This window comes from Mustela putorius, unplaced genomic scaffold (assembly GCF_011764305.1).
Source record: "Mustela putorius furo isolate JIRA1106 unplaced genomic scaffold, ASM1176430v1.1 tig00000738_pilon_pilon_pilon, whole genome shotgun sequence".
NCBI classification, from domain to species: domain Eukaryota; kingdom Metazoa; phylum Chordata; class Mammalia; order Carnivora; family Mustelidae; genus Mustela; species Mustela putorius.
The window spans coordinates 548,914-574,597 of NW_025421463.1; the positions used below are offsets into that span (position 1 = coordinate 548,914).

Sequence of the window (25,684 nt, forward strand, 5' to 3'; positions counted from 1 at the left end):
GGGGTCCTCCACACTTGCCCATCCTGGACCACAGGTCCCAGGGGGAATAGTGAATATCTTGGGGCCTCAGAAAGTCTGCACCTCTATTTCTGGGCCCCTAAGAGGACTTTCCTGGCCACAGAAAGATACATCTGTCCCGTGGACCCTGTCAGGCAACCTGCCCCCGGGATGTATTTGCTTTACATACGTACGTATGTGCTCCTGCGGCCGTCCTCCTGTGAAGGACTGGAGACCCGACATCAGTCCATTCCAGGCCCATCCGCTCCCCCTGCAAGCTCTCATTCCAGCCACATTGGCTTGTAAGGCCTGGGTCAGGGTCCGTGTCCTCTGCGGCGGGCTCTGAGGGAGGACCAGATTTGGGGAGGGAGGTCATGGGACATTACGGCTGGCCAAGGCCTCAGCTTCAGTGACAACCTCCCATTTCACAGCTGACCAAACTGAGGCCCAGAACTTGAGCTGCAGAGGCAATTCTTGGGCCAAGCCTGGATGCTGGCAGCCTGGATGCTGCCGTCGGGTGGCCTGTGTCTCAGGCTGAGATGAGGAGCCCCCGTGGAGGGGCTGAGGGGCGGGGTCAAGGCCCCCACCGCCCGGAGTCCCTGCACTGGGCGATGTGTGCAAGCAAGCAAATCCTCGTGAGGGCCGGGGACCCCAGTCCGTGGGTAGGATGCTGGATTGTGACAGCTAAAGGAGGGGTTATGGTGCAGGAAGCCCAGGGGGCCCCCTTGGATGCTGGGGCCAGTACACTGGGGTGTGAGTCCTGTCTTGGTCACCGGGTGACTCTGGCAGCTTTCTCCCTCCTTGGGCAGCGGCTCTCTTCCCCCCCCTTAGAGCACAGGCTCCGACCTGATATTGACTGTGAGTCATGGGGGGCACGGAGGCCACGTCCCAGGTGTCCTGGCACTCAGTGGTCAGCTCCGGGGCCATGGCTTTTGGGGCCCGAGACAAGGAACGAACACCCCATTCATTCTGGGAGATCAACGCGGCAAATGGGATTATGGCTACAGTTGCAATAACATTTCAGTTAATCCAGCTTCTTAAGGGCGAGTCCCCAGCTCAGTTTCCCAGTCCCCCAAATGGTCGGCCAGTCACTCCCCGCGTGGCTGGGGAAGCTGGGGACTCAGTCCTGGTTTCTAAAGACTACACCTGGTTTCAGAGGCACGGAGGGTACGAGAAGTTAGAGGGAGCAGCTCACGGGCAAGGAGCAGAGAACAGAAGTGCTCCCGTTAGACAACGAGCCTCTCTCCCGCACCTCCCCAGCCCTGCCTGCCTCAACGGCTTTGACTGGAGCAGCCCAGCGTGGGTCCTACTCAGCTCTCTTCTGGAGAACAGGAACGGCTGGGAGCGGGGGTGGGGTGGTGTGTCCGCCTGTTCCTTTATCCTTCAGCACAGAATTCCCGGACCTGGCTGCAGGCTAGGTTGAATAATCCATATTACTAATAATAATACTAATCCAGGGAGGAGGTCTGAATAATTCGTTGCCCACCGGCTGGGTGGATCCAGGCAGGGGACATCTGAATTGATCACAGAGTGGGGAGAGGTTGGTGACCATCTCCGCAGCTGCCTTCATAACAGAGCTCCAATTTTAGCTGGGTGTAATACTGCTCAGATAAAAGACTACATTTCCCAGCCTGCCTTGCACCTAGAGCTAGCCATGTGACCAAGTCCTGGCCAGTGAGAAGTCAGTGGGTGTGTCCAGGAACCAGGCGAAGCATGCCCTTCTTTGGTCCTTCTTCCTTCTTAGGGCCTGGGAAGTAGCTGTGATGGCAGAGCTCTAGCAGCCATCTCACACTCAGAGGCGAAGGGACACATGCTTGAGAAGGCAGAGGGAGGAGCTAGCAGGAGTCTGGGTCCCAGGTGACATGTACCACCCTTATCCTAGTCCTACTTTTCCTACTTCTCGACTTCTTTTATGGGAAAGAAAAGTACATCTGTGTCTTGCTCAAGCTCTGCTGTTAGGGTCTGAGTGGATCACGTGGTACCAGCAGGATGACTGGGGAGGTCTCTAAACTAAGGAGCTGGGGCCACATCCTCCAGACCCGAAGCTGGGAAAGGCCTAGAGGGGCCAATAGAAACACAATACTTGCATGTTGGGGGTGGGTATGTCAGGCACTGGGTGTGGAACCTGCATCCTCCACTCAGAAACGTCCAAGCCTTGTATCTGCCCGAACTGCCCCCACCTCACCCAGCGGACATGGGCAATGACTGGAGACACAACTGGGGGGAAGGGTGCTACCTGGGTCTAGCAGGTGTGGGCTTCAGGGCACAGCAGAGACCCCATCACAGAGAGTGATCCAGACCCGAACGTCCATGGTGCACGGTCCAAGGTGCTGGCCTGGCTTTCAGCGTCTTTCATGGCCTGATCCATCCTAACAGCTCGAGACGTCAGTGGTCAGAGCTGGAAAGGAATTTCAGATGGGGAACAGCATGGAACAGCAGGGAAACGGCCCAGAGGTAGGGCCGCAGACTGCTGCCCCAGATTCCAGGCTGAATGGCTTTGGGGGGTGCATAGCAAGAGCCCAGAACACCCAAGGCACAAATGGCTGGCCTTGGGGGCAGGGAGGGGGTGAGGGCGAGCTGGTGAAGTCCAAGTACTTCCCGTCATGGGAATGAGTCTCTGGTCCAAGGTTTCCAAGTTTCTGTTTGTGGTCTGCTTGTTTTTCTCACATGAGGAACGGACCTTGAATTTTCCTCAGTGTCCCATTGGCATCTTTGGAGAGACACCCGTGGCCTTTCTTCTTTGGCCGACTGATGGAACGTGCAGCAGCAAGCTTCTGGGGCTGCAACGCCCTCCAGGCCCCGAGCCCCACCCGGTCCCCACTGTGGCTCTGTTCCCTCCTCAGGGCCGTGCTGAGGCTGAATGAATGAATGGATCCTGTCCTATACGTTTGTGTTAAATGGAACATTTGTGATGTGTGGCGGACTCTGGCTCTCCTCTTGCCTGGCACTCACTCGTCTCCTTCCATCTTCCTCGAGGGGCCGCTGCTTCCCCTTTCTGAGTCTGTGCCTTCTGGATGAGAATGACCCAAGCCTGGGTTCCCAAACCCCATGGGACCCAGGCCCATGCTTCCCGCTGCAGCCACAGTGCCCATGACCCAGTCCAGACTACACACAAGCAGCGACAGGCCATCTTGTGGTGCTGCTCGAAGGCAGGAAAGGGAGCTCTTTTCCTCGCCGTTGTGAGTGCCAAGACGGAGGCCTGAGCTGGCAGAGGCCACTGGGCAGGGTGGAGAGGGACTGCCTGAGGCTGAGGCTAACTTCTAGGTGAGCAGAACCAAGGGCAGGAGAAACAGAAATCACTGGCAATTTCACCTGAGCCCTGGATGCAGCTGTACCTGAAGCTCCCCTTGCCTTGGAAGCTCCAGTTACAAGAATCGCTGGTTCTCCTTTTCCATTCCTTACAGTGTAGCTTCTGTTATCTGTGATGGCAGAAGTCTGACTAATACAGGGGTCAGCGAGCACTGGCCTGGGGTCAAATGCCCAAGCTAAGAGTGGGTTTGACGCTGTTGCAGAGCTGTAAAGAAAGTGGACGTGTTAGAGGAGACTGCATGCCGCAAAGCCAGAGCGCTTTGCTGTCTGGTCCTTTACGGAAGACGTCTGCCGCATCCTGGATCAGTACAGTTCTTATCAAAATTCTTACTCTCAGGACCTGGGTCACCCATTTTCATCTTTCCTTTTGGGGTGGGAGCAAAAAGTTAGAGCCTGAGGAGGGCTTTAACCGCCCTCCGCAAATGTGGTGTGTGGAGCCCTCAGGGTGATTTTCACTGAGGCCAGCTCCCACGCAAATACCAATAGGAGCACTTTTCTTTCTTTCCATACTCGCTGCCCATCGCTGCTCCCACCCTCTGTCCTGTGGGGCTTCTGAGTGTCCTGGGTCACTGAAAAGAAGGAGGGGAAGTTGTTTGCACAGGGACATCTGGGAGGGAGTGGAAATCCTGGGTCCCAGGCTGACAGACGTCTTTCTGATGGACCGTTCATGGACCATGTGCTGGCAGGTGCTGGGAACTGGTGGAAGGTTCCGGATCCGAAGCAATGAGAACAAGAGGTACTGTGGTAGGGTGACCAACGTGGCCTGGCTTTCCTGGGACTGTATGGTTTTAGAACTGGAAGTCTCTCATCCTGGGGACCCCCTCTGTCCTGGGATGGTTGGTCATTCCTCTGAATAGTAAGCCCTTCTCCCGGGCAAGCATGTGGCATTCTCTTGAAGCGTGTCCAAGCAACTCTTCAAAGTCCAGCCCCCGCTGTCCCCGAGTGTTCTCCTAGTGCTGGCCCCAAGTCCTAGCTCCCACCCGCCCTTCTGCCTTTCTGGCCCCAAATATCCCGAGTCCCATGTCCTTTATGGTCTCCGGCTCCCCCAGCCCGTGGCCTTCATCCAGCAGATGGCGCCAGTTCTCTCTCCATCGCGCCGTGACACTGTCAACTCCTTCCTTGCTTTTCTTAGACCCTCCCTTTGACTTGCAAAAGCCGGGGTGGGAAGTCTCAGAGCTAAACAGGGACAGTTTGCCCTCTTTTCCCTCCCCCATGACGATCCTTTGGGGGCAGGTGCAGGCCTCTGATGACTGAAGGTAGATCACCCGCCTACAAGCCATCCCTGACTACGGGGCTTTGCCTGGACTTTTATTTTCTGTCTTGCAGTAGCTGTGTTGCTGCTCGCCAGGAGCCACTCTAAGCTGGAAGTCTGAACAGGGGCTCTAGGCCATGTCTCCTGCCCCCGAGGCCGAGTTGTTGATTCCCTGCGTTCAAGTGGCACGCCGTCGGGGAGAGTCAGCCTGCATGGCCAGGCAGGCGGGGTCCGCATTAGTCAGGGTAAGTCAGGCCAGCCGCTGTAACAACTTCCCCGCCATAGGGGATGATACAGGAAAGGTTCACCTCTCTCTCGAATCACAGTTCAGCCCGGGTTGGTGGGGTTCTCTCTGCGCCTCCGTCCGCCAGAAGTTTAGGCAGTGACACTCACCTGATTGTTGAGACAGGCGGAGGACAGCCTGTCACCAAGGTAACCATGGGTGATGCTTGCCTCTGCAGGGGCCAACCTGACCCCTGCCACCTTTGAGCTGAGCAGCAAGTTTGTTCCAAGGTGGCCCTGAGCCCGCCGGCAGACACCTGACATCCCGGATCTGGAACTTCCGCGGAGGTCAGAAGTCGCAGGGTGGGCTGCACGTTCTGTTCGTGGTGACAGACACTGGCTCCAGGCGCTCACTCCTTCTAGTTCTCGGGGCCCCTGGGCACCGGTGCAGTCCTGTGAAGCTCCAGGACTTGTCTGGGGGCGTGGGGTCCTCATTTTCCGCCACCACCCCCAGGGAGAGGGGGAAGCTCGGTCTCGGTCCACCCTTCTCTGGGGGAGCCCTTGGCAGCACACTGGGGCCGTCAGGAAGACTCCCGGGAAGGCTCTCTCAGGCTTCCGCTGGAGCTCATCTGTTTCCCTCAGCCTATTCTCCCAGATGGGCTCTGGTTCCCACTCACCAGAAGGTGCTCTGCCCTCCCACCAAGGGGGGCTCCTCCCCACAACCACTACCCCCCGACAGGGGCTCTTGAAAACCTCGTGCACAGAGAGGATCTGGGATGTGGGCTCGGAATATTCAACTGTTTCTGTATTTGTCCAATAGGAGCGTTCCCCAAATGTGCTGATCTCCGGAATCACCTGAGTGTTTACTAAACATGCAGGTTCCCAGGCCCCTTCCCCAGGACCATCCTGCAGAAGTAGGTCTGGAGTCATCCTAGGGGTTGGCTGCTCAGGCAAGCTGGGGACACTCCATTCAGGGCCCACTTCAGGTGGGCTCTCTCCCTTGTAAATCTTCAATAGCTCCCCAGTGCCCTTGAAATGGAGTCCGTGCTCCTCGGCATGGCATTCGGACTTCTCTGTCTGAGCCCCTGTCTCCTTCTGGTTTCATCTTTTACTTTGCTCCACGACTTCCCAGCACCCAGAAGCCCTTGCTCATACGGTTCGATCATTTGGATTTCCGCTTCCCTATCTCTGCGTGTCCAAATTATACTGTACTGGTTTCATACTGCTGTGTGGTCGATCTCCACAAGTGTAGCAGCTTAAAACTACATGCATTTGTGACCCTACAGTTTTGTGCTCAGAAGGCCGGCGAGGCGTGGCTGATTCTCTGCTCCGGGTTTCACAATGTGGAAACCCACATGTGGACAGGGCAGGGGCTCAGCTGGTGGCTTCCGGGCAGAATTCAGGTCCTGTAACTGTAGGCCTGAGGTCCCCAGTCCACTGCAGCTGTCAGCCAGGGGCTGCTCTGAGCTCCTAGAAGCCATCTGCATTCCTTGCCATGAGGCCACAAGAATATTCTCTGCTTTTAAGGGCGGGAAGGATTAGGTCAGGTGCGTTGGGATGATCCTTTTTGATGAACTCAAAGTCAACTGATTCGTAACCTTATCACACCTTTGCCATGTACAGGAATGGGTGTGATATGTTGTCATATTCCTGGTCCCAGGGATTAGGGCAGGACATTTTTGGGGGCCATTAGAAATTCCACTACCACAAATCTGTTCCTTTTCAGGCCCTTCTCATGTACCTCACTACCCCAAGGGTTTGCCCAGTGCCGCTGGGACCTTCCTCTGGGCCTGCTGTCTTTGGGCCTCGTCCCACACTGTGCTCCCTCACTGAACTGGGGATTCCCCGCATCAGGATGGGGGCGGTGTGCCCCGTATCTTCCACTCCATGGGGCACAGACCCCGTCTCCCTGGTGGTTGAGACGGGCAGTGGAAGGATCCCAGTGTCTGGGCCTGATGGACCTGGGTTCGAGTCCCAGCTTCACCAACCGTGTGACCTTGGCCAAGCACTTCCTTCTTCATCTTAGTTCCTCATTTTATGCAATAAGTGTGATAACTCCGTTGCACAAGGCTGTGTGAGGTCCCACAGCTGGGGACCCGCTCCTTGTCTAGACTGTGCCCAACACACACTCAGTGCAACCTGAGTTGTGGGGGCTCAGGAAACACTTGGACATTGAAGCCAGTAAAAAGACTCAAGAGCAAGGCAGGAGAAAGGCAGCAAGAACAGGGTGTGGCCAATGCTGGAGATGGTGCTTGAGCCCCGTCTCAAGGTTGAAAGGATGCAATGTCCAGTCCCTGCTCTCCATGGCTTGTAACATTATGGGTTGTGGATGTCGGCTGCCTCCTGGAGAATCATCTGTTCCTTCGACAACTGCTTGTTGAGCACTTGACTGAGTGAGAACCAAAGCAGATGTGAAGATGGGCCCATGGAGCTTATAGGCTAGTGATAGGGAGCAAGTAATGGCATATTGTCTTCAATGTCACAAAGGGAACAGCAGATTGTTAGGATAGAGAATACCAGTGAATATGTTTGGGAAGAGGAATGTGTGGGCCCCTCCGATTTGTGATATTTACGCTAGGGTCACACAGAACCTGGGTAAGAGCGCTGCGCTAGAAGGGACGGTCAGTGCAAAGGCCCTGGGGCAGGAACTAGTTTGGTGTTTTGGTATGTACATGAGGGTGTGCACCCGTCCACACACACAAACACAAACACACACGGGAAGGGGATTCGTAGAGCTTTCCCACCCCAGATTCCCCCAACCTTGAAGCTATTCAGAGACTCCCCTGGAGACACGGAGGAGGAATCACAGACTGCTGAGGAAGCGACTTAGAGGTCTTGAACCCAGCCCCGCCATACCGGCCCTCCCGACGTTTGTCCCGCGCCGCCTGCCAGACGCGGCCAGCAGGGGGCAGCACGACGCTGCGACACGGTCCCTCCGCGTCTGGAGAGGCTCTGCTCTACGTCCGGTCCTCGCGGGGAAACTGAGGCACAGAGCGACAGGTCGAGACCAAGCGAACTCAGGGGTCCCGCCCGCTCGCCCGCCGCAACTCTCTCTTCTCCCCGCCCTGCCGCACCCTGCCCGGCTGCTTCCGAGGCCCGCATCGGACCGGGGTGGGCGGCGGTGGGTGCGGCGCGGTCGCTAGACCCGAGCAGGGAAGCCCCGCCGGCGCCGCGCAGCTCCCGAGGATTCGCCGCATGGACGGACGCTGGGACCGGGGCTGGGGGGCCGCGGGGCGGTCCGCGGACTCTAATCCGGTCGGGGACACCGCTCGCCTCGCAGCCCGGCGTCCGGCCTGGCCCGGCGGCCCGCGACGCCCGGGCCCCGCAGTGCGGGCTCGGACGCACCCTCCGAGCGTCCGCGGTGTCGCCGCCGGGTGGCAGCATCCGCCCGCGCGCCGGCTCCTCCCGCCGCTCCCCGCCCCCAGCGGGCCGCGCTCCTGCCGCGGGCGGGTAGGGCTCCTCGCCTCCTCCGGTTGCAGCGCTCCGTTCCCCATTCTCACTGAACGGGATGTCCGGGGCGCAAGGAACACTTTGAGCGAGGTTGACACGGTCCCTCCACGTCTCTCTGTGCCTCAGTTTCCCTGCCTGTGATTACTCACCGACGTTTCCACCTGGGAACCCTCCCCATCCGCCTGGCCTCCAGTCGAGGGGCCGAGGAATGGCTTGCGCGCGAAGGTTTAGGGACTTGAGAAGGATTAAGAGGGTGTGGGGCGGGGAGTTGAGCAGGAACGCAGGGGTGCAAGTAAGTAGGTTCTGAGTTAGGCTTCCCCAGGCTGGGGCTTGGCGAGGTGGCACTCAGGGTGGCTGGAAACAATTGCCCCTGCCCTATGCCCTCCACAGCGAGTCTCCCTCTCACTGGCCCTCGGGAATTAAGTGCTTCCCAGTTCCATGCACTCCTCCAAGAGTGGCTTGACGGAGTCCAGGGCTGAGAACTCGCGGAACAGCAGAGGAACCTGGCCAGATCAGCCGTTAGGTGGCTGGTCCCTGGCTTGCCCCTTGGGAAAGACAGAGCTCTGGTGGGACAGGGTCTGCCCGATGGCCACCCACTTGCCCAGGGCTGTGCCAAGCAGGACCACTGGGGATGTGCAAGGTGCTGCAGCCAGGTAGACCTGGAGTTCTGGGCTCTGAACGTGGACACTGAGCTGGACACTGCAGAGGAGACTGAGCAGAGGCAGTGGGAGAGGCGAAGCAGGGAACCCCTGGGGGTGGGGAGCCTCTCCCAAAGCCAAGGGGGTCCCTCAACATCCTCCTATCCACTCCCATCATGGTGCTTAGTCCAATGGCTTCTACAGGATGACTGCCGAGCCATCCGCCTGCATCAGTCTAGGCCTGTCTGTCCCTTCCCTGTCCCCTCTGGGGTAGTCTCTCCCGCAGCAGTGCTGACAGGTGGGGGTGACCCTGGGTGCTGGGGGAGGGCTCCATGGAGGTCTGTAAGGGAGCTAGCGATACTTGGGCTAAGGGTGTGGCCCAGGAGGACCCCAAGTGTATAATTGCTGGGGGAAGGGGAAGCCCGCCAAGAACGCCTATGGGGGTGGGTGGTCTCTGCCTCCCCCGCACTAGAGACTGGAAGAGAGTGGGCACTGCGATCTGTACCAGACGTTCCCCCCGCGCCCCACCCCCACCCCCTTGCCAGCATCGAGGCCAGGCCCACCGCAGGTGTCTCTTCGGAGACGTACCCTCCCCTGCCCCCACCCCCACCCCCCTCACCCCCGCCCAACTCCGCACACCCAGTTCCCCTCCTCCTGACCAGTCCCGGGAGGCCGTTTGGAAGGGAGCGGGCCTGGGGAGGGGTGTGTATGTGGGGGGGGGGGGTGGATGTGTTTGTGTGTCACGGGGGAGGGAGGAGAAAAGGGAGGGGAGAGCCCGGGAGCGAGGGAGAGAGAGCGCGCGGCGAGCGAGGAGGGCGGGCGGGAGGCGGATCCTCCTACCTGGGGCGCGCTCGTTCTCTCGCAGCTCGCTTGCCGGGGCCGCGAGTCACCTGGGGAGGCGGACAAGTGCGGACACATTGGCCGCGGCGGAGCTCGGCGAGGCGCGCACGGCCCCAGGCGGCTGCGCCCAGTGGAGGCAGCGCCCGCCCGCCCGCAGAGCTCGGCCCGGCCCCCGCCGGCGCTCGTCGTGCCCTGCGATCTCTCAGCCCTGCTCCGAGGTCGTGGTTCCCGGCCCAGGTCACTCCCCGGGCGCACGCGGCGGCGGAGGCAGCGGCGCCCCGGGCTCACCATGGTGGCAGCGCGCGCCGGGTGCTCGCGCGTCGCCGGCCGCCCGAGCCGCAGCGCTGGCTGAGAGCGGTTCACCGAAGCCCCCTGCCCTTGCCGGCTCCCCGCCCCGCTCGCGCGTCCCTTCCGGCCGCCGCTGTCTATGGCGCAGCTCCCCTCCCTGGATCATGCACAGAAACTTTCGCAAGTGGATTTTCTACGTGTTTCTCTGCTTTGGCGTCCTCTACGTGAAGCTCGGGTGAGTATCCCCGCGGGCAGGGGCCGTAGCCCCGGGTAGGGGCAGCCAGGAGGAACCGGTTCCAGAGGGTCCCGGCGGAGACCTAGGGCCCGAGGAAGTACAGGAGGCTCTTGGGGATCCGGGGCTGGCCTGCGTGTCGGACCCTCGCCCCGGCCCAGCAGAGACGCCCCCAAACGCCACGAACGGCAGGTACTCCCGAAGTGCGCCGAGTCCGGGGCGGGTGGAAGGAGAGCGGGGCGCGCAGGCGGCGGCGGCCAGGCTCGCGGGTAGCGGCGAGCGTGCCCGGCGCGTACTTTCACCTGTTTGGGCTCCAGGCCCTGGGGGTGGGACGCGCCTTCCCTCCCCCGGGCTGCGCTGGGCGCCGAGCCCGGGCCGAGCGCTCGCCGTCTGGAGGGCGCGCCGGGGCCAGGAGCCGGGGGCGTCGGGCGGCCGGGGAGGCCTGGGCGGGCGGGGGGCGAGCACCCGGGCCGCGAGCCCGCCGGGCCGGGGCACCTGCCCGGGCCCTTCGACCCTATCCATCACCCGGACGTGTTGAAATTGCCTTGACAACTCGTCCGGCTGGCTCGGGATGGGCCGCGCGGCGGGCCCGGCGCCTCGGGCTCGGTCCGGGGCCCGAGCCCCCGCCCGCCCTGGGCCCTCGGCCCGGCCCCCTCTCGCCGCGCTCCCCCTCGTGCGGCCCGGCGGGCCGGGCTCACTGCTCGCTGCAGTAGCAGCTCCGAGTCGTATTTCCACATTCCTGAACCCAGCCGAGTCCTTACCTGTTGGGCTGCGATCTCCTTTAGACAGAAGCTGTCTCGGCCCTGCTCGAAGTGGGGGTTGGGGGGGGCGATGTGACCGTGAAGGGGGGTGCGGTGCACCTCGTTGGGGGGGGGTCGCCCACCGCCCGCGCCCAGCCGCGCCTTGCGCCCCTACTGTGCGCCAGTGGCGGCCTCTGGCCGGAGAACAGGCGGTGAACAGGCCGTGGGGAGGCGGAGACGCGGCGTCCCAGGCTGGGAGGTTAGAAGCACCACCTGAGAATCATCACCTCCGTCTATCGCCGGTCCCTCGGTCGCCCCGTCCGCCATTTTATTGATGGGGAAACTGAGGCCCAGCGGGCAGGGACTGAGGCCTGGGCGGGAAGACCCAGCCCTAACCTCAGTTCTGCAGGCCTGGGCTGGTGAGCCTAGGGCTGCTGGTGGCTCTGTTTACTGTTGGTCTGTGCAGGCTGTGTTCTTGGGTGTTCCATATAGAGGTGAGGGAGCTGCACTGCGTCCGCCAGGGGCTGGGGGTTGGGAGGGAGGCACTGTGTCCGGAACCCAGCAGCCCTGCAGTGTCTCTCCCTAGAGCCCCAAAAGTCATGGGCATATTGAGGCTCTCCCTGGTCCTCAGCACTAAGGCCTTGTCCGCTCCTGGCCATCCTAGGGTTAGGTCCCCGTTTTAAGGATCAGGAAACTGAGCAAGGGACGCCAATTCACTAGTCCCCAAGAGTAAGAGGCAGAGCTGGGACTGGCTCTGGCCTCCACCGCGGACCCCTCCTCCTAGCACCGGCACCCATTTCTCGACAGGAGTCATCCAACAGAACAGCCCTCCACCCCCCAGCTTGTGGGAAGCGCTCCAGGACCTTTCCCTCCCCACCCAAGGCAGCAAAAAGGGATCAAGGTGGTGCCCATCCTGGGCTCCCAGGGCTGGTTGCAGAGCTGAGAGGCCTGTGTGATGGACCTACTGACCCCCAGACACAAAGCAGCTTCCCTCTCTGGTCTGTAAATGGGACTGTGGCTCTGGCCATCCTGAACACGGTGGTGGCCTGTGTCTGAGTAGAGAGAGACAAGGGAGGGAGGGAGACCCAGCCTGTGTGCAGGCCTCTCTGGGAGCCGGCAAGAGAGCCAGATGCCGCCTTCTGCCTCCACTCAGGGACCCCAGGGTGGGCAGCTCCTTCCCCTGCTGTGCCGCCTGAAACACACGTTCCTGGGGGCAGAGGAGAAAACCAAGGCTCCAAACACCCTGCAGAACCACATCCGGGAAAGCTAGGGATCCAATGGGATCCACTGAGGGGAGCGGACTCCACCTGGGTCACTACACAGCCCCTGCAGCCCACCTTGCTGGGTGGGGGTGGGGGGAGTGTGGCTTGCTGTCTTTGCAAGCCATCTTGGTTGCACAAGGTGTGGGTGGGGGGGGGCAGTTGGGCCCAGATGTGACCAGAAGGGTTAATGACTTGGGAATGAAGTACATCCAGGATAAGGTTTGGGCTTCATTCCTTCCCCTCACTTTCATTGGTGGCTTTGGATGGGCGCTTTAATCTCCCAGTCTGCCTCCCTCATCCGAAAAGTGGGGTCACAGTAGCACGTCCTTCTAGTCCTGCTCATCCTTCTTGGGGTACAGCAAAGGAATGTCTGTCCTAGGTGCCTGTGCCCTGGGGGGAGAGGTGGGGCCCCAGTAAACACCTGTGCTCACCAGCCCAGCTGCCGTCTCTGTCAATGACCTCGGTCTCACCACCCTGGGGACTCCTCCAGGTGGTGGATTTTAAGGCCGCAGCAGTTCCAAGCCAGTGTCAGAGATGCTTGCACTGGGACATGCACTGAGGGATACTCGTGATCATGCCCTCCCCCCGCCCCACCCAGGCCCGTGTGCGTGTCTGTGAAGGCACACCGGGAACCTCCCCCACTTGTGCACAAGCAGCCAGCACACAGATGTGGAGCCCTGGGGGAAGCTTCCACACCAGCAGGGAGGGAGAACTGGGGCCTCACCACACCTTTGGGGATCAGGGCCCCAAGAGGAGGTTTGCCTCAGGTTTTGAGCAATTTCAAAACAAATGGCTTTGGGGAGTCACGGTTCCTCACTTTTGGACTGAACAGCCTCCAGCCCTCGGGGAAGCCAAGCCAGGGCAGGGACAAGCCATTGGAATTCAGGCACTCTCAGCCCTGCTCCATTCTCGCCCTGGGAGAGGCAGAGGGGTCCAGCGGGATGAAGGTGAAGGGGCAGCCCCCTGCGTCTGGATGCTGGGCAGGAATCTCCAGGCCGCGTCTAGAAGGTGGGAAATGCCCCATCCCTGGACCACTGGCCATATCCGCACAGACCTCTCGTCCTCATCCCTGCCTTGTGCTCCGTGGACAGGGTCCGCACTGTCTCTGCAAGATCATCCATATATAGCTAGGCTTGGCACACAGCAGGAGGTGGGACTCAAAACCTCAAAATAAGAAGTGGGTTTCTGGCTTTTAAAAAAATCACGGGAAGAATTGTTTAGGAAGTGGGTCCTTGTGAATCTGCTCCTCCCTACACCTCCCCCAATCGACCCGACAAAGGAGAGCAAAAGAAGCGAGAGGGGGAAGCCAAATTTGGGGTTCTCCATGAACCAATTAGGGGTGCCCTTTCACTGCCTCTCCAAAGAGGCGCCGAGGCAGAACCCTACAGAGACACCAGTGCGCATGTGCACAGGTGAGTCCTGCGGGACCCGGCCGGCCTGGTTGTTTGGGGTGAGCGTGTGCGACTCGCAGCCCGCCTAACCAAACCCAGGGGCGCACGCGGGCGAAGGTGCAGCACCCACAGTGCGTCTGTGCGCACACACCTGCGCCCTCACAGACGCGCCCACGCTCCCGCGGGCACACGCAGGCACACGCAGGCACATGCAGGCACATGTATGCGAACGCGAGAACAGACTGCCGAGCACAGCCCCCCAAGAGGAGCGCACGCCCCCGCGCAGTTACGCCGAGGTGCCTCCCCCCCAGGTGCACCTTCCAGAGCCGGCCGGAGCTGTGTGGTTCGCTGAAGCTGGGCGGGGAGGTGGGGGGATACGGGCCAAGGCAGTTTGGGCAAGCCCCGGGGGCGGCTCCTGTCGCACGCTCTGGTCAGCCTCCCCTTTAAAAAACCCGCCCGCAGAGGAGGCGGATGTAGGGGCGGCCCGTCCAATGGCAGCTGCGCGCCTCGAGAGACTTGGAGACTTGAGCCAGAGCGAGCGACAGAGCCGGTTCCGACCGATCGACGGACGGAGGGCCAGACAGCCGCCGAGGCGCACCCGCTGCCCGTCCCCTTTCTCCGCGCTCCAGCCGAAGCGCCCGCCGCGCGGCCCCAGCCCCAGCCCCAGCCCCAGCCCCAGCCCCAGCGCAATGCTCGGCCCTGGCGGCGGGGCACGGACGAATCCTGCGCTGGGGCCCGCGCGCCGGGGTCCCTAGCGCCTGGCGTCGCCGCCCCACCTCGGGGAAGGCCGCGGAGACCCCGGCCTCAGCTGGCCCCGGCGCCCTGCCCGCCGGGCCCGCCAAGCCCTTCAGGAGCGCCGGCCCACCATGCTCCTGCTGTCGCCGCGCGGCGCGCTCCTGTCCGTGTACTGCCCGCAGATCTTTCTCATCCTGTCCAGCGGCAGCTACCTGTGAGTGCCGCGGGCCGCGCGCGGGGCGGGCGGGGGTGGAGGAAGCCCTCTCCTCGGCCTCCGGCGCAGGAGCCGGGCGGGTAGGAAACTCGGCAGTGGAGTCCCTGGGCGGGGCACCGGGTGCCCGACGCGCTCGGTAGGCTGGGACTTTGGGTGTCTTCGTCTGCCTAAAGCGCCGAGGGGGAGGACTTGGGGGCGGCTGCAGCAGTGAGAAGTTACGGCTTTGGGGTCAGAGAGAACGTGGCTCGCCAGAGGCCCTTCTGCTCGGGTGGCCCAGACTGCGCGCACGGAGCGCGGCGGCGGGAGGGCGCGCGGCGGCGCGGGGATTCCCTGCGCTGTCCCACCGGAGTCCCGGACCAGCGGCATTCCCTTCCCTTTATAAATTCGCGGGGCCGGCCCGCCTGGGCCGCCCTCGAGAGAGAGCCGCACGCACACACCCGCTCCCCCGCGTACACACTGGTGCACACGTGCACTCTGCGCCCCACCAGACAGCGCCCGAGCTGTCCTTGGTGGTGGCTGCGGCTTCTCGCGCCTTCCCGCGGCGCTGAGCTGCCCGACCCAGCCACTGCCCACTCCTCACCTGGCGGCGAGGGGGACGCGCGCAGCGAGCCTGCGGTCGGCCGAGGTGCGCCCGGGTGTCCCGGCCAAGGCAGTGCGCGGAGCGTGGGCGCGCGTGTGCGTCGGGACCGGCAGCGCCCACCCGGCTCGGGGAAGCTCCAGGCAGGGCCCGACCTGGCCCAGGGAGCCGAGGGGGCGCGTCGGCGCAGCAGTGGCTTCGCCCGATTCCTAATGGGACGCATATGCTCTGGCCTCCGATTTAAAAAGAAGTTTGATTTATGGAACCGCCGTTTGGGGGAATTTAAGCTGGATGCTACTGATTAAACCTCAGAGCTAGCTCTCCCTCCCCTTCTCTCCTCCCCTCCTCCTCCCCCTCCTTTACACGCGGGCCACGTCCGGGGTCGCCTAACGCGGCCAGAGGGGGCAGGCGCTGCCTTCCCGCTCCCCGCGCCACCCCCACCTCCCGCGCGGCCGCAGTCCTAATAAATCGCCGTGCCCCCACCCCCTTTTAATAGAGGCGCAGCCAATTTCTCCTCCAACTCCTAGGAAATTACTATCCTACCAGTTTTCCTTCTATAAATAGTCGCGCATCTTGAAACAAAAGTTCGCAACCGCAGCCAGATGCTGCGAGGCCCGCGGTTTCCCGGGCTGTGGGACATAATTACAAGGTCCGGGCGCAGAGAGTGCTCCAGGCCCGGCGGGCAGCCCGGCTGCAGAGGGATCGCCTGGGGAAGGTGGGAGGGGGAGGACCGGCGGCCCCAGGCAGGGAAAGGGGCCGGATTGGGACCGACTGATCTTTGGGGAAATCAGGCTAGGAAAGCTCCAGGCTAGAGAGTCCTGCTTCCGGCTTCCCTCCCGGGAAATGAATCAACCAAGGGGGGCTTGGAATCCCAGCCTCTAGTTCTCAGAGGTCAGAGGTGGAAAGCCTCCCCCTCCTCTGAACACCCCCTCCCATCTCAATCTTAAGCTAGACAATCAGCAGCTAAAGGCCTAAAGAAATCATTTTTGGAGCCAGCTGGCCGCGGTTTGGCATTAATGGGGAGGTGTGCAGGGGTAGGAAACCAGGAGAACTCTGGGGCTTGTCTAGAGTGGGTATCGGAGAGGAGGAGCTGGGCGACAGGCTCAGGAGCTGCAGAGAACAGCAGCGGCGGCTGTGAGGGGCTCTGGGGCAGGTGGTGGGCCCTGTGTGCGTGTGTAGACCCCAGGGTTTCCTTCCCGGTGGGCTCCCGCCATCCAGGGCTGCAGTGATTACCATCTGTGCCCACATGGGCTTGCTCCCTGCGTGTTCATTGCCAGCTTTGTTGGGAGAAATTCTCCAAAGGCGACGGTTTTCCAAATGTTCCTGGGCCAGTGCTGGGTTCCAGGGTAGGGGGTTAGGGGCAGCAAAGCAGACCCTGCTCCCCGCCTTGCCTTCGGTGAATAGCTGCTCACGCCAGCCCAACCTGATCTTCAGCCCCCACCCCCTGGGGGGAAGCCCTGATGCCAGGCTTTCCTGAGTGGAGATTCAGTTCGCTGTTCCCAGGAGCCAGAGCGGGAGCTCTGGGGTTTCTCCTGCCCCATTTGGTGGGTACTGGGCTGGCCTGGAGGAGGCCACAGGTGGGAGCAGGGCCCCCAGGATACAGATGACAGTGAGAACGGTGGGCAGCACCTGGTGGGCGGCTCTGCGCTGGTGCCCAGATGCCGTTGAGGGGGCCCGTGCAAAAGGGCTTTGAGAACTGTAGGGGGTCAACAGTAACCCCACCTCACTACCGGCGGGAATACTTAGGAAGGTTGGCCCTGTGGGATCCGAGGATTCCAGGGGCAGGAGGAGCCCTGGGCAGAGGTTTCTTTCTGCTTCAGAGAACTTTCCAGAAGGCATCCCACTGCTGGGATCACAGACACTGGTGGACAATTGATCCTGCCCTTTTCATCTGGGCTGCTCTCCCAGCTCCCTGTCTTGGGCTGTGGTCCGTGCATAGTGAATCCCAGATGCATGCCTGGGCCCCTGCCACTGATTGGGTCGGACGGGTGTGCTGGCCTGGAAGGGCCCTGAGCCCCCGCCTGATGCTGAGCTTGGCTGGCCCTTGCGAGGCAGCTCCGGCCAGCCTTACCCTTCTCTGTGCTACTGTTGTCAGAACAGAAGCTTCTGGGGCCAGTGGGGGGAGTGGGGGGTGGGTCAGGGAGGGCCTCCGGGAGGGCAGGTGGGGGACCAGAGGCCCAGAAGAGGGCTGTGGTATGGTCAGCTGGGCTGGGCCCTCGTGCCAGGACCGGGCTGGCCTCCTGTCCTGGGCAGGTCCCTTCCGGCCTTGGCCTCCTCCTCCCAGATGTGGAGGTTGGCTGCAGTGACCCCCCCAGGTCTTCCGGTACGAGCCTCTCATGGTGACCGCCCGCTCTGGGGAGCTGAGTGAGTCATGGGTGACGGGGCGGTTACTCACCGACCACCTGGCTGTGGGGGGTGGTGGGGGGCGCTCACCGCGGCCCTGCCAAGGCTGGGCCTCTTCCCGGCTCGGCCACTGTGGCTTTGTTGGTGGTGCCAACCGCAGGCCCAGAAACTCTGTGGGCATGACCCTGGGCGGCGGGCATTGATGAATCAGGCCCCCTCCCCGGGCAGTGAAGCCTGTGTGGCCGCAGAGCCGGGCCGCCCAGCTTAGCCTGCATCGGTTTCCCCCTGGGAGCAGCAGCTCCCGGCTTGCATCTGTCCAGGTGTGGGAGGTGCTCTGCGGTATGGCCTCGGGCCGGTCCAGGAGCTTCTCTGGGCTGCAGTCTCCTCATCTGTGGCTGGGAGATGGAGATACTTCCTCTCTGCCGGCACACGTGGGGCCTGCAGGCCACCTGGACTCCAAGGCACATGTGGCTCTGTGCGGCAGTGGGCACCGCGGGTGAGCGCCGGGAACTTCCGGGGACCCCTGTTCTGAGCTGCAGGAGTGGAGCTTCTCCCTCACAACATGCTCCCGGAGCCCCACAATCAAAGGGGGAATGGTGCGCTCTGGGGGTGACTTCTTTTGACCCTGTGTGTGTGGGAGTGTGCGCTTGAGTGCAGAGGAAGGGCCTGAAGGGGAAGGTGGTCCTCCTGGGCCTCCTCCAGGCCCCGCTGTGCCCTGCAGCCGCCCCGAGGCCCCGCAGCGGGGACAGGCTCATTTTCTGACCTAGCTTCCCTTGAGTCCTCTCTGCTCCGGTTTCCCATCCCTGCTCCTGCCCTAGCTGCCTGGGTGCATTCTGGAGCTCGGCTTTGCCCTGGAGCTGCCAGGACTAGGGGGACTGAAACTTCTGGAGTAGCCGTGAGGACTCGGTGAGCAAATGCAGAGATGTGGCCCCCAGGGTGCTTGGTATACAGTAAGTGCTCAGGAGATGGGGTCGCTCTCAGCAGTCAGGTATACAGTAAGTGCTCAGGAGATGGGGTCGCTCTCAGCAGTCAGGTATACAGTAAGTGCTCAGGAGATGGGGTCGCTCTCAGCAGTCAGGTATACAGTAAGTGCTCAGGAGATGGGGTCGCTCTCAGCAGTCAGGTATACAGTAAGTGCTCAGGAGATGGGGTCGCTCTCAGCAGTCAGGTATACAGTAAGTGCTCAGGAGATGGGGTCGCTCTCAGCAGTCAGGTATACAGTAAGTGCTCAGGAGATGGGGTCGCTCTCAGCAGTCAGGCGCAGGGAGGCCGGCCACCTGGGACGCAGGGGGGGGCCTCGTGGCCGTAAGTGTTCAGGGAAGAGTGTTGAACTCTCTGGGGGTGACCTCAGAGGGCTTCCTGGAGGAAGTGGGGTGTTGATGAGCAGAGAGGCCCTCTCGAGGTCATAACCGCCCTCCTGGTCTGGAACTGGTTCTGCCACTGCCTCTGAGAAGAAATTCGCCCTGTGGTGGTCCAGCAGAGAAGGGTGTCCCCAGGGCCCTGCGGCCTCCTGGGGTGATCTGGGCAGGTACATGGTGCTCTGCAGGGAGGGGCCACCATCAAGGGAGGTGAGTTTTGAGGCCCTGACTACACAGTGTTTCCACGCTTGGGTCCTCTAGGGACGCTGTGGATGCTGACAAGTCACACACCATGTTCCCCAGAGTCTCAGGCCGGCCTCGGGCGGGGGGGCGGGCTGCATAGCCTATGGGTATGGGGAGCCCAGAACTCCTCCTGGGGGTTTGGGCCAAGGCTCTGTTGTCAGGCTAGCCTGGGCAGCACCCCATGGGTGGTGGCAGCGGGGGAATGGGGTGGGGTGGGGTGGAGTTCTTGGTTGTAGAGACGTAGAGATCCAGACCCTCCGGCAGCTCAGGTCTGGGGGTACCCAGAACAGGGTCCTTTTCTGTGCAGCCCATGGCCAGTTACTTAACCTCTGGAGGCCTCCCCCTGCCTGGGGCAGATGGAGGGATTTCAGCTAGTTGCCACGGAGCTTCCATTTTGCATGGCCCTGGGTCCGGCTCAGATAGGGTTTAGCCCCCCACACCCCCCACCCTCTGACTCCCCCAGCAAGGGACAAGGGGCCGGGAGCTCTCTCTTGTCAGATGAAACCTCGACCCAGGGCTCCCTCAGCCTGATGAAAGGGTCATTGTGTGGTGCGGGCCGCCCGCTGGCCAAGGACAAAACCTCCGTTTGTCCTCCTTCCCTGGCGCGGGGCTGGGGCCTCCCCTTGGGCTGGCTAACGGGGTGGGGGTGGGCACAGGTGCGCTCTGTCCTCGCTTTCTCCATCTATCCTGTCTCCATCACAGAGCTGCTCAGCCTGCTCGGGCGCCCTCCCGGTCCTGCCCTCAACGCAGGGTGTCCGCAGCCTCCGAGGCGTGGTGGGGAGCCCCAGGCCTGGGCCACTGGGCCAGCCTGTGGTTGGCAGGGGAGCAGTGAGCTCTCCAACCCTGGAGGCATACAAGCCGATACAGGACTGAGGGCCCGGGATGCTGGGCAAGGGCTCTGCCTGGAAGGAAGCCAGCACTCACGGGTCCTCTGTGCAAGGCAGCCACGGCTGTGGTTGGCCCGCTCTGTGACTGAGGTTACGGAGGCCCCGGGAAGGTCATCCCACAGCCTCCCGCCTGAGCAGGTAGCTTCTGAGCACAGATGACACCACGAAGCCCTCAGTCGGGGGGTGTGAGGGCAGCTCACTAGAACTGTGCAGCCCAGGTGGCCGTCCTCCTGCAGACCCCAAGGCCAGCGAGGTGCCCGGTCCAGGACGGGGAGGACACCAGCCTCACCGGCACGCAGCCCCCCAGGCATCTGCCGTGGTCCAGAAGGGCCCGAGTCAGCATCCCCTCGCAGTCCCATCCCGATAAGACTGGGGGCCGCCAGCCCTTTTCAGACCTCAGCCCCTCCAAGGCCACCCCTGTTCCAGACCCTCCTCCACGGCCTCCCAGACCAGAGGTGCTCCTTGTGCAGGAGTCCGGGCACGTGCCCAGCGGGAGCCGCGAATGAGCAGGACCCCAGAGGGAGGGAGCCTTGGGACAAGGGTGGGCGATGTCTCAGCTTGCCCCCCTCCCGAAGCAGGCCTAGGGGCTGCGGGGGTGTGAGGGGTCCAGAGCTGAGACTTAGGCCCTCACTGTCCCAAGTGGCAAAGGGGCGAAAATCACTTTTGAACCAGAGTTCGTTCAGAAGAAATTGCCTGCCCACAGGACAGACCCCTGACCCAGGGAGCGGGGAGGGGGCCCAGGGCTCCACCTTCCACTTCTGGAAAACTCAGGTCTCTTGGAGAGGCCGTCTGTCACGGGGCTGATGGGCGCCCCCCACCAGCTGGGCTCTGCTCTGACTTTGTTTCCCCCAGCTGCCAGAAAAGGGAGCTAAGCAAGGGGCCCCCACGTGGGGGGTGGCGAGGTGAGGCTCGTGAGGGGCAGAGTGCTGGGGACCCCTGGGGTCACGCTCAAGGTGGAGCCCAGGCCTGTCTGCCTTCTCATCTGCTGTCTGCGAGGGACCGATCACACCTGTGCCTTACAGCTGCCGAGCGACCAGGAGTCATGAGGCTCTGATCGAGGGCTCACTCTGTCTCTCTTTCTCTTCCCCGCTCCCACCTCCACATCTTTACACTTGGAACCAGAGGGACACCTGTCTCTCCAGGTGTGTGAGGGGACCAAAAGGCCCTCAGATTTCTGCTCCCGGGTCCCTTCCTGCCTTGGGCCCCAACCCAAGGGGCTCTGAGACTGGCTTGAGCAGGGAGAGAGGAGGTGGTCCAGACTGGCCAGCTCCTGACCTTCAAACTGGGGCCGTCAGGTGCATAGTTGCCGCATACCATGGACTTGGGGCAAGCCTCCCCTTTTCTGGCTGGGGCTGTCCCCGTGGGTGGTGGTCTCGGTGCCTCAGAGCCCTTCTGTCCCCACCTCCCCTTCCTGCCAGGGCTCGTCACTGCTCAGGGCTTGCCCTTCTCAGCGACAGCAGCCCTGAGCCAGGCAAGCGAAGCCGCCCGTGTACGGGGCGGTACTGGGAAGCTTCCCTCCTTCCCCATCATGTACGCAAAGCCCCGTGGGGTCCTAGAGAGCAGGAGATCCTGGGAGACCTTCTACTGACCCGGGCCCTGAAGAATGTGCTGGGGACAGTGGAGTTCTTGGCCGACGGACAGCCGTGGGGCGGGGAGGGGGCACTGGGAGCGGGCGTCGGCCCCTCAGAGTTGGCTGGGGCCGTGGGAGGCGAGGTCAGGGTGGCAGAGGGCAGGCCCAGGCCCGGGGAGCCCCGGGGGAGCAAGTGTCAAGCAGGACAGGGGTGGGCAGCTTCACCCCGAGCTAAGGGAGGCCCCTGAGTGTGACAGGGACAGGTTTCCCCGAGGCAGGGCCCACAGGGTGGACGGGCGCTGATTGGGGCAGACGGGCGCTGTGAGCACACTCGGAGGCCCGGCCAGTGGTAGTAGCTGCAAGTAGCCCTCCGGGCCCTGTCCCCCGCCCCCTCCGTCTAGCACCCAGTGCAGCTCGAAGTTCATGCTGAGTTAGGGCCCAGTCAACCCCCTCTGGGACGGTCAGATGGCAGCTTCTGCATCTGGGTCCCAGCGAGGCCCGTCGGCCTAGTCAGGACCCACTTGCCCAGGGATGGCCCCCAGTGTGCGCCCCCGGTGCGTGTGAGTGGCCACAGGGGTGGTCTGGGGGGCTGGGTGCCTTCCTGGCTCCTTGACTTAGGTCTCCTCATGGTGACTTCTCCGCTGGCAGGAGTACTGGGAATTTCCAGGTGCTGCTGGCCCCCCCCCCACCTTGGGGGAGCCCACGTCTGTCCCAGGGACCATCCACCTGTGTCAGGAACCACAAGGCCAGGAGTGCACTTGCTGGGGGCGTCCTCCCTGTGGTCCAGCGCCTGCCGCCTCCTGCCCGCCCCCACCCCCATCCAGGGACCTGGGCCACAGGTTGTTTGCCAGTCCCTTCTGGAGGGGAGGGAGAGCCCAGGGTTGCAGGCGAGTCTGAGTGTGAGCCCAGAGCCACCCCTGGCTCCCTCTCACTGCCTTTCTTCCAGAGCTGGACATTCCTGCAGGGGGAGGAGGAGAAGAGGGGAGGTTGAGGGGAAACAGGTCCTTAGGGCCTGGGGCAGAGAGCCCAGAAGTGGAGAGAAAAGCTGCAGGGCTGGGTCCTGCTCCTGGCGCTGATGTAAAATCCCTGCCAGGTGTCTGTGTGGCCTTGGATGAGAGCTGGAAGCTGGTTGCGGAAGGCAGGGGTGGTGCTCAGGACTCCGGGCCACTCAGGGCATGGGGTGGGAGGGGGATTGCTGAGCCCAGGGAGGGGTTCTGAAGGTGCAAGCCCCATCATGTGGGCCATCACAGCCGCCTGATGAGGAGGGAGTGGACTACTCCTTGGTGGGGGGGGGGGGTGAGCACCCTGTGCCGTAAAGCATCCAAGCCGAGGCAGTGGGCTGGGGTTCCCCGATGGTCCAGAAATTCTCAGAGGGGGCAGCAGGGTGCTTAAAAAGTGAGGTGAGTGCTGAAGGAGCCTTGCCCAGGGTGCTCTGGCCCAGAGGAACCGCCAGGTTTGGTGAGAGCAGGGGGCAGGGCCATAGAACTGGGGACAGCCTGGGTGGGGCTGGGCTCTGCTCTGAGGGGTCCTGTGGCCCAGATAGGCCCCCACCTCCAACCGCTCCCAGAAGCCCCCCACCCCCCAGGATGTCGCCCAAGGCCGGGTCTCAGGACCAGGAGCTCGGCCCTGCCCCGCATTCTGCACAGAGGTGACAGCCCAGTGTCCCCTGCCTACAGGGACAAAGGCCCCTGAACCCACTGCTCAGACCAGCCCAGAAGGCTGAGGTGCTGGCCGACCCATCAGGCGCCTAGACTCCTGGCCTGGCCCTGGGCCAGATGCCCTGCCAGCTTCCTCCCACCTGTCCCCCTCACCTGTCTGTCCCTCCATCGGTCCTGTGGTTTCAGGTTGACCTCCTGGTCTCCCAGGCCTGCAGGGTGCCCCGGTGTCTGACAGAGCTGCAGCACTGGGGCCTAGGCCAAGACCAAGGCTAGGGGTCTCACCCTGCTCAGGTCTCAGCTCACTATGCAGGCTCAGCTGCCATGAGCCTCGGGGTTTCAGTGTCCCCTCTCCCCCAACCCCCCGTACCACGGGAATTGAGAAGAAAGATCAGGGGTGAAGCCTGGGAAGGTCCAGAATATAGCAGAAAGTGCAGGAAGTAGGTCCATTGCCTGAACCTCAGCCCCCCGCAGCCTCCTCTGGAGGCCAGCTTAGCTGTGACCATGAGCGGACAGAGGACAGAAGGCAGACCAGTGGCAGGCTTCTCGGAGGAAGAGGCATCAAACTGGGCCTGGAATCTTGCCAGACTGCTGGAGGGGTCTGGGCACCTCTTGCCTTGCCGGTCAGTATGGCCTGAACCCGGGAGGGTCATGTTGGGTCCTGGTTTCCCAACAGAGGTCTGGAAGTTTCTGAGGTCAGAAGTCAATGACCCATTGTGGTCACAGTGAGGGGACAAGGTTCTGATTTCACTGACTTAACAGATGTGGGGGCTGGATGAACCCTCCGGGCCCGGGGCCGTCTCATCTGCGGCTCCCCGTGCCCCTGGTTGTGCTTGTCCCCCTCTAGCAGCCTCAGCCCTGCCCGAGACCCCTGTCCGCTGCCTGCTTCCTCCCAGGATTGCCTGGTTTCCCTCCAGGGTGGGGTCCCAGAATGCCAGGCCAGGAATGCCAGCTATGTGGGGAGGGCGGGCGGGCAAGCGCCCGCGGGGGGCGTGAGGGAGCCGCCGGACGCTGTGCTCTCTTCCCCGGGAACACCGCGGGCAGTGAGCTGAGCCGGGCAGTGGGCTGGAAAGATCGCAGCAGGCAGGACCCGTGGTGGAGGGAGCTCGGCTGCAGGAGCCCCACCTGCGAGCTGGGGCTGTTCTGCCCATCGGACAGATGGGCAAGCTGAGGCCAGCGAGAGTCAGCGGCCGAGCAGACCCTGAGCACAGGACCCCAAGCCCCGAGAACCTGCCCTAGGATACAGCCACAGGTATCGCTTCGGTCCCTCATGCAGATGGGAAACTGAGGCCTGGGCAGGGCAGGGAGGGCTAGAGGGAGGGCTTCATTGCCCAGCTGGGCCCCTTCCTGCCTCCACCCTCTCTGCACCTCCGCTGGGGCAGCCCCTGCCCACCGCCCGTGCAGCTCCCTCTGTGTGTTCTCTGCGAGCCCCCTTCCTCCTCTGTAAGGTTAGGCCGGCAAGACCCACCCTGAGGAGCTGTGGGGGGAGGGGGGGCAGGGTGGGGGGCAGGGTGGGGGATGCCACTCAGGAAGGGTGGTCATTTCGGTAGGTCCCTCCCTCCAGGGCATCCCCCCTCCCCCAAGTTCTCCCCCTCCAGGCCAGTAGGGGGAGAAGCCATTGGCTGAAACAGGGCTGATCATCCCTATTTTCAGACGGAAAGACTGAGGCTCAGAACAGACCTTAAAGGCGGCCTTCCTGAGGTCTGGGGCTGTCCCCAAGGCCCATGCTGCCCACTGAACAGGGCCAAGAGTCCCAGCAGGGGAAGGAGATGAGCAGACTTAACGCCAGGAGGACAGGTGGGTGGAGTGCCCCTGGGCCTTTGCAGGAGCTGTGTCCGGCTCTGCTCCAGCTGTTCCGTGTCATCCTGTTCCACCCCACAGAGGAGGGCTGCGGGGACCCCCTGGGTGCCAAGCTCTGGCACTGCGATGGTGACTTGGGGGTTCTGCAGTGACTCCAGACCAGGAAGACCTTCTTATCCCCAATTGACAGGCAGGAGCACCGAGGCCACCACCAGCTGTGCCCCACCCCCCCAAGGCCTGCTGCTGGCTCTGGAGCTCAGGAAAGAGCCTCTTGCCACCTGCCGATGGCTGGGAAGTTCTGGGCTGACCCCTGTCCACCTGATGGAGACAATGGGGGGGACACGGGGTGGGTGGGCGTGGGGGCCAGCTGCTGTCTTCCCAGGTATTTGCGGAGTTACTTCCTGGACAAGTGGACCCAGGCCCGCCTCTCTGGCTGATCGCAGATAATTAGAACATTCTTCAAATATTTTGCCGGAGGATGCCCGAGAAGGAAGAATTAGAAAGCGCCCCGGGCCAGGAGCGTGGGCCGCAGGAGCTCTGGGCAGCTGGGCAGCAGGGACCGGGGCCGGGGATGGGGCCTCCGAGGGAGACAGGGCATCTGGACCAGGCCTGGCCAGGCTGTCCCCACCTCCCAGGTTGCTGGGGCTGGGTTGGGCGTTCAAGTCCAAGGCTAGCTCAGGG

At 62.6% G+C, this 25,684-nt stretch overlaps 1 protein-coding gene across 5 annotated transcripts in view; it reads left to right on the top strand.

Moving 5' to 3' along the window:
* Positions 1-9,741: 9,741 nt before the first annotated feature.
* WNT7B (Wnt family member 7B) overlaps positions 9,742-25,684 on the top strand; it is a 47,973-nt gene continuing 32,030 nt past the window's right edge. Inside the window, exons 1-2 of one of the 5 annotated variants that reach the window (XM_013045175.2) lie at positions 24,192-24,455; positions 24,857-25,000. Coding sequence is in view for 2 of the 5 variants with exons in the window: in XM_004771102.3 (XP_004771159.1) it covers positions 14,488-14,570 (83 nt within the window). In the remaining 3 variants the exon portion in view is untranslated. Of the gene's footprint in view, positions 10,232-14,392; positions 14,571-24,191; positions 24,456-24,781; positions 25,001-25,684 lie in introns of those variants that run through there. The other 4 variants (XM_045083697.1, XM_004771102.3, XM_013045174.2 and 1 more) reach the window with 4 other exon arrangements.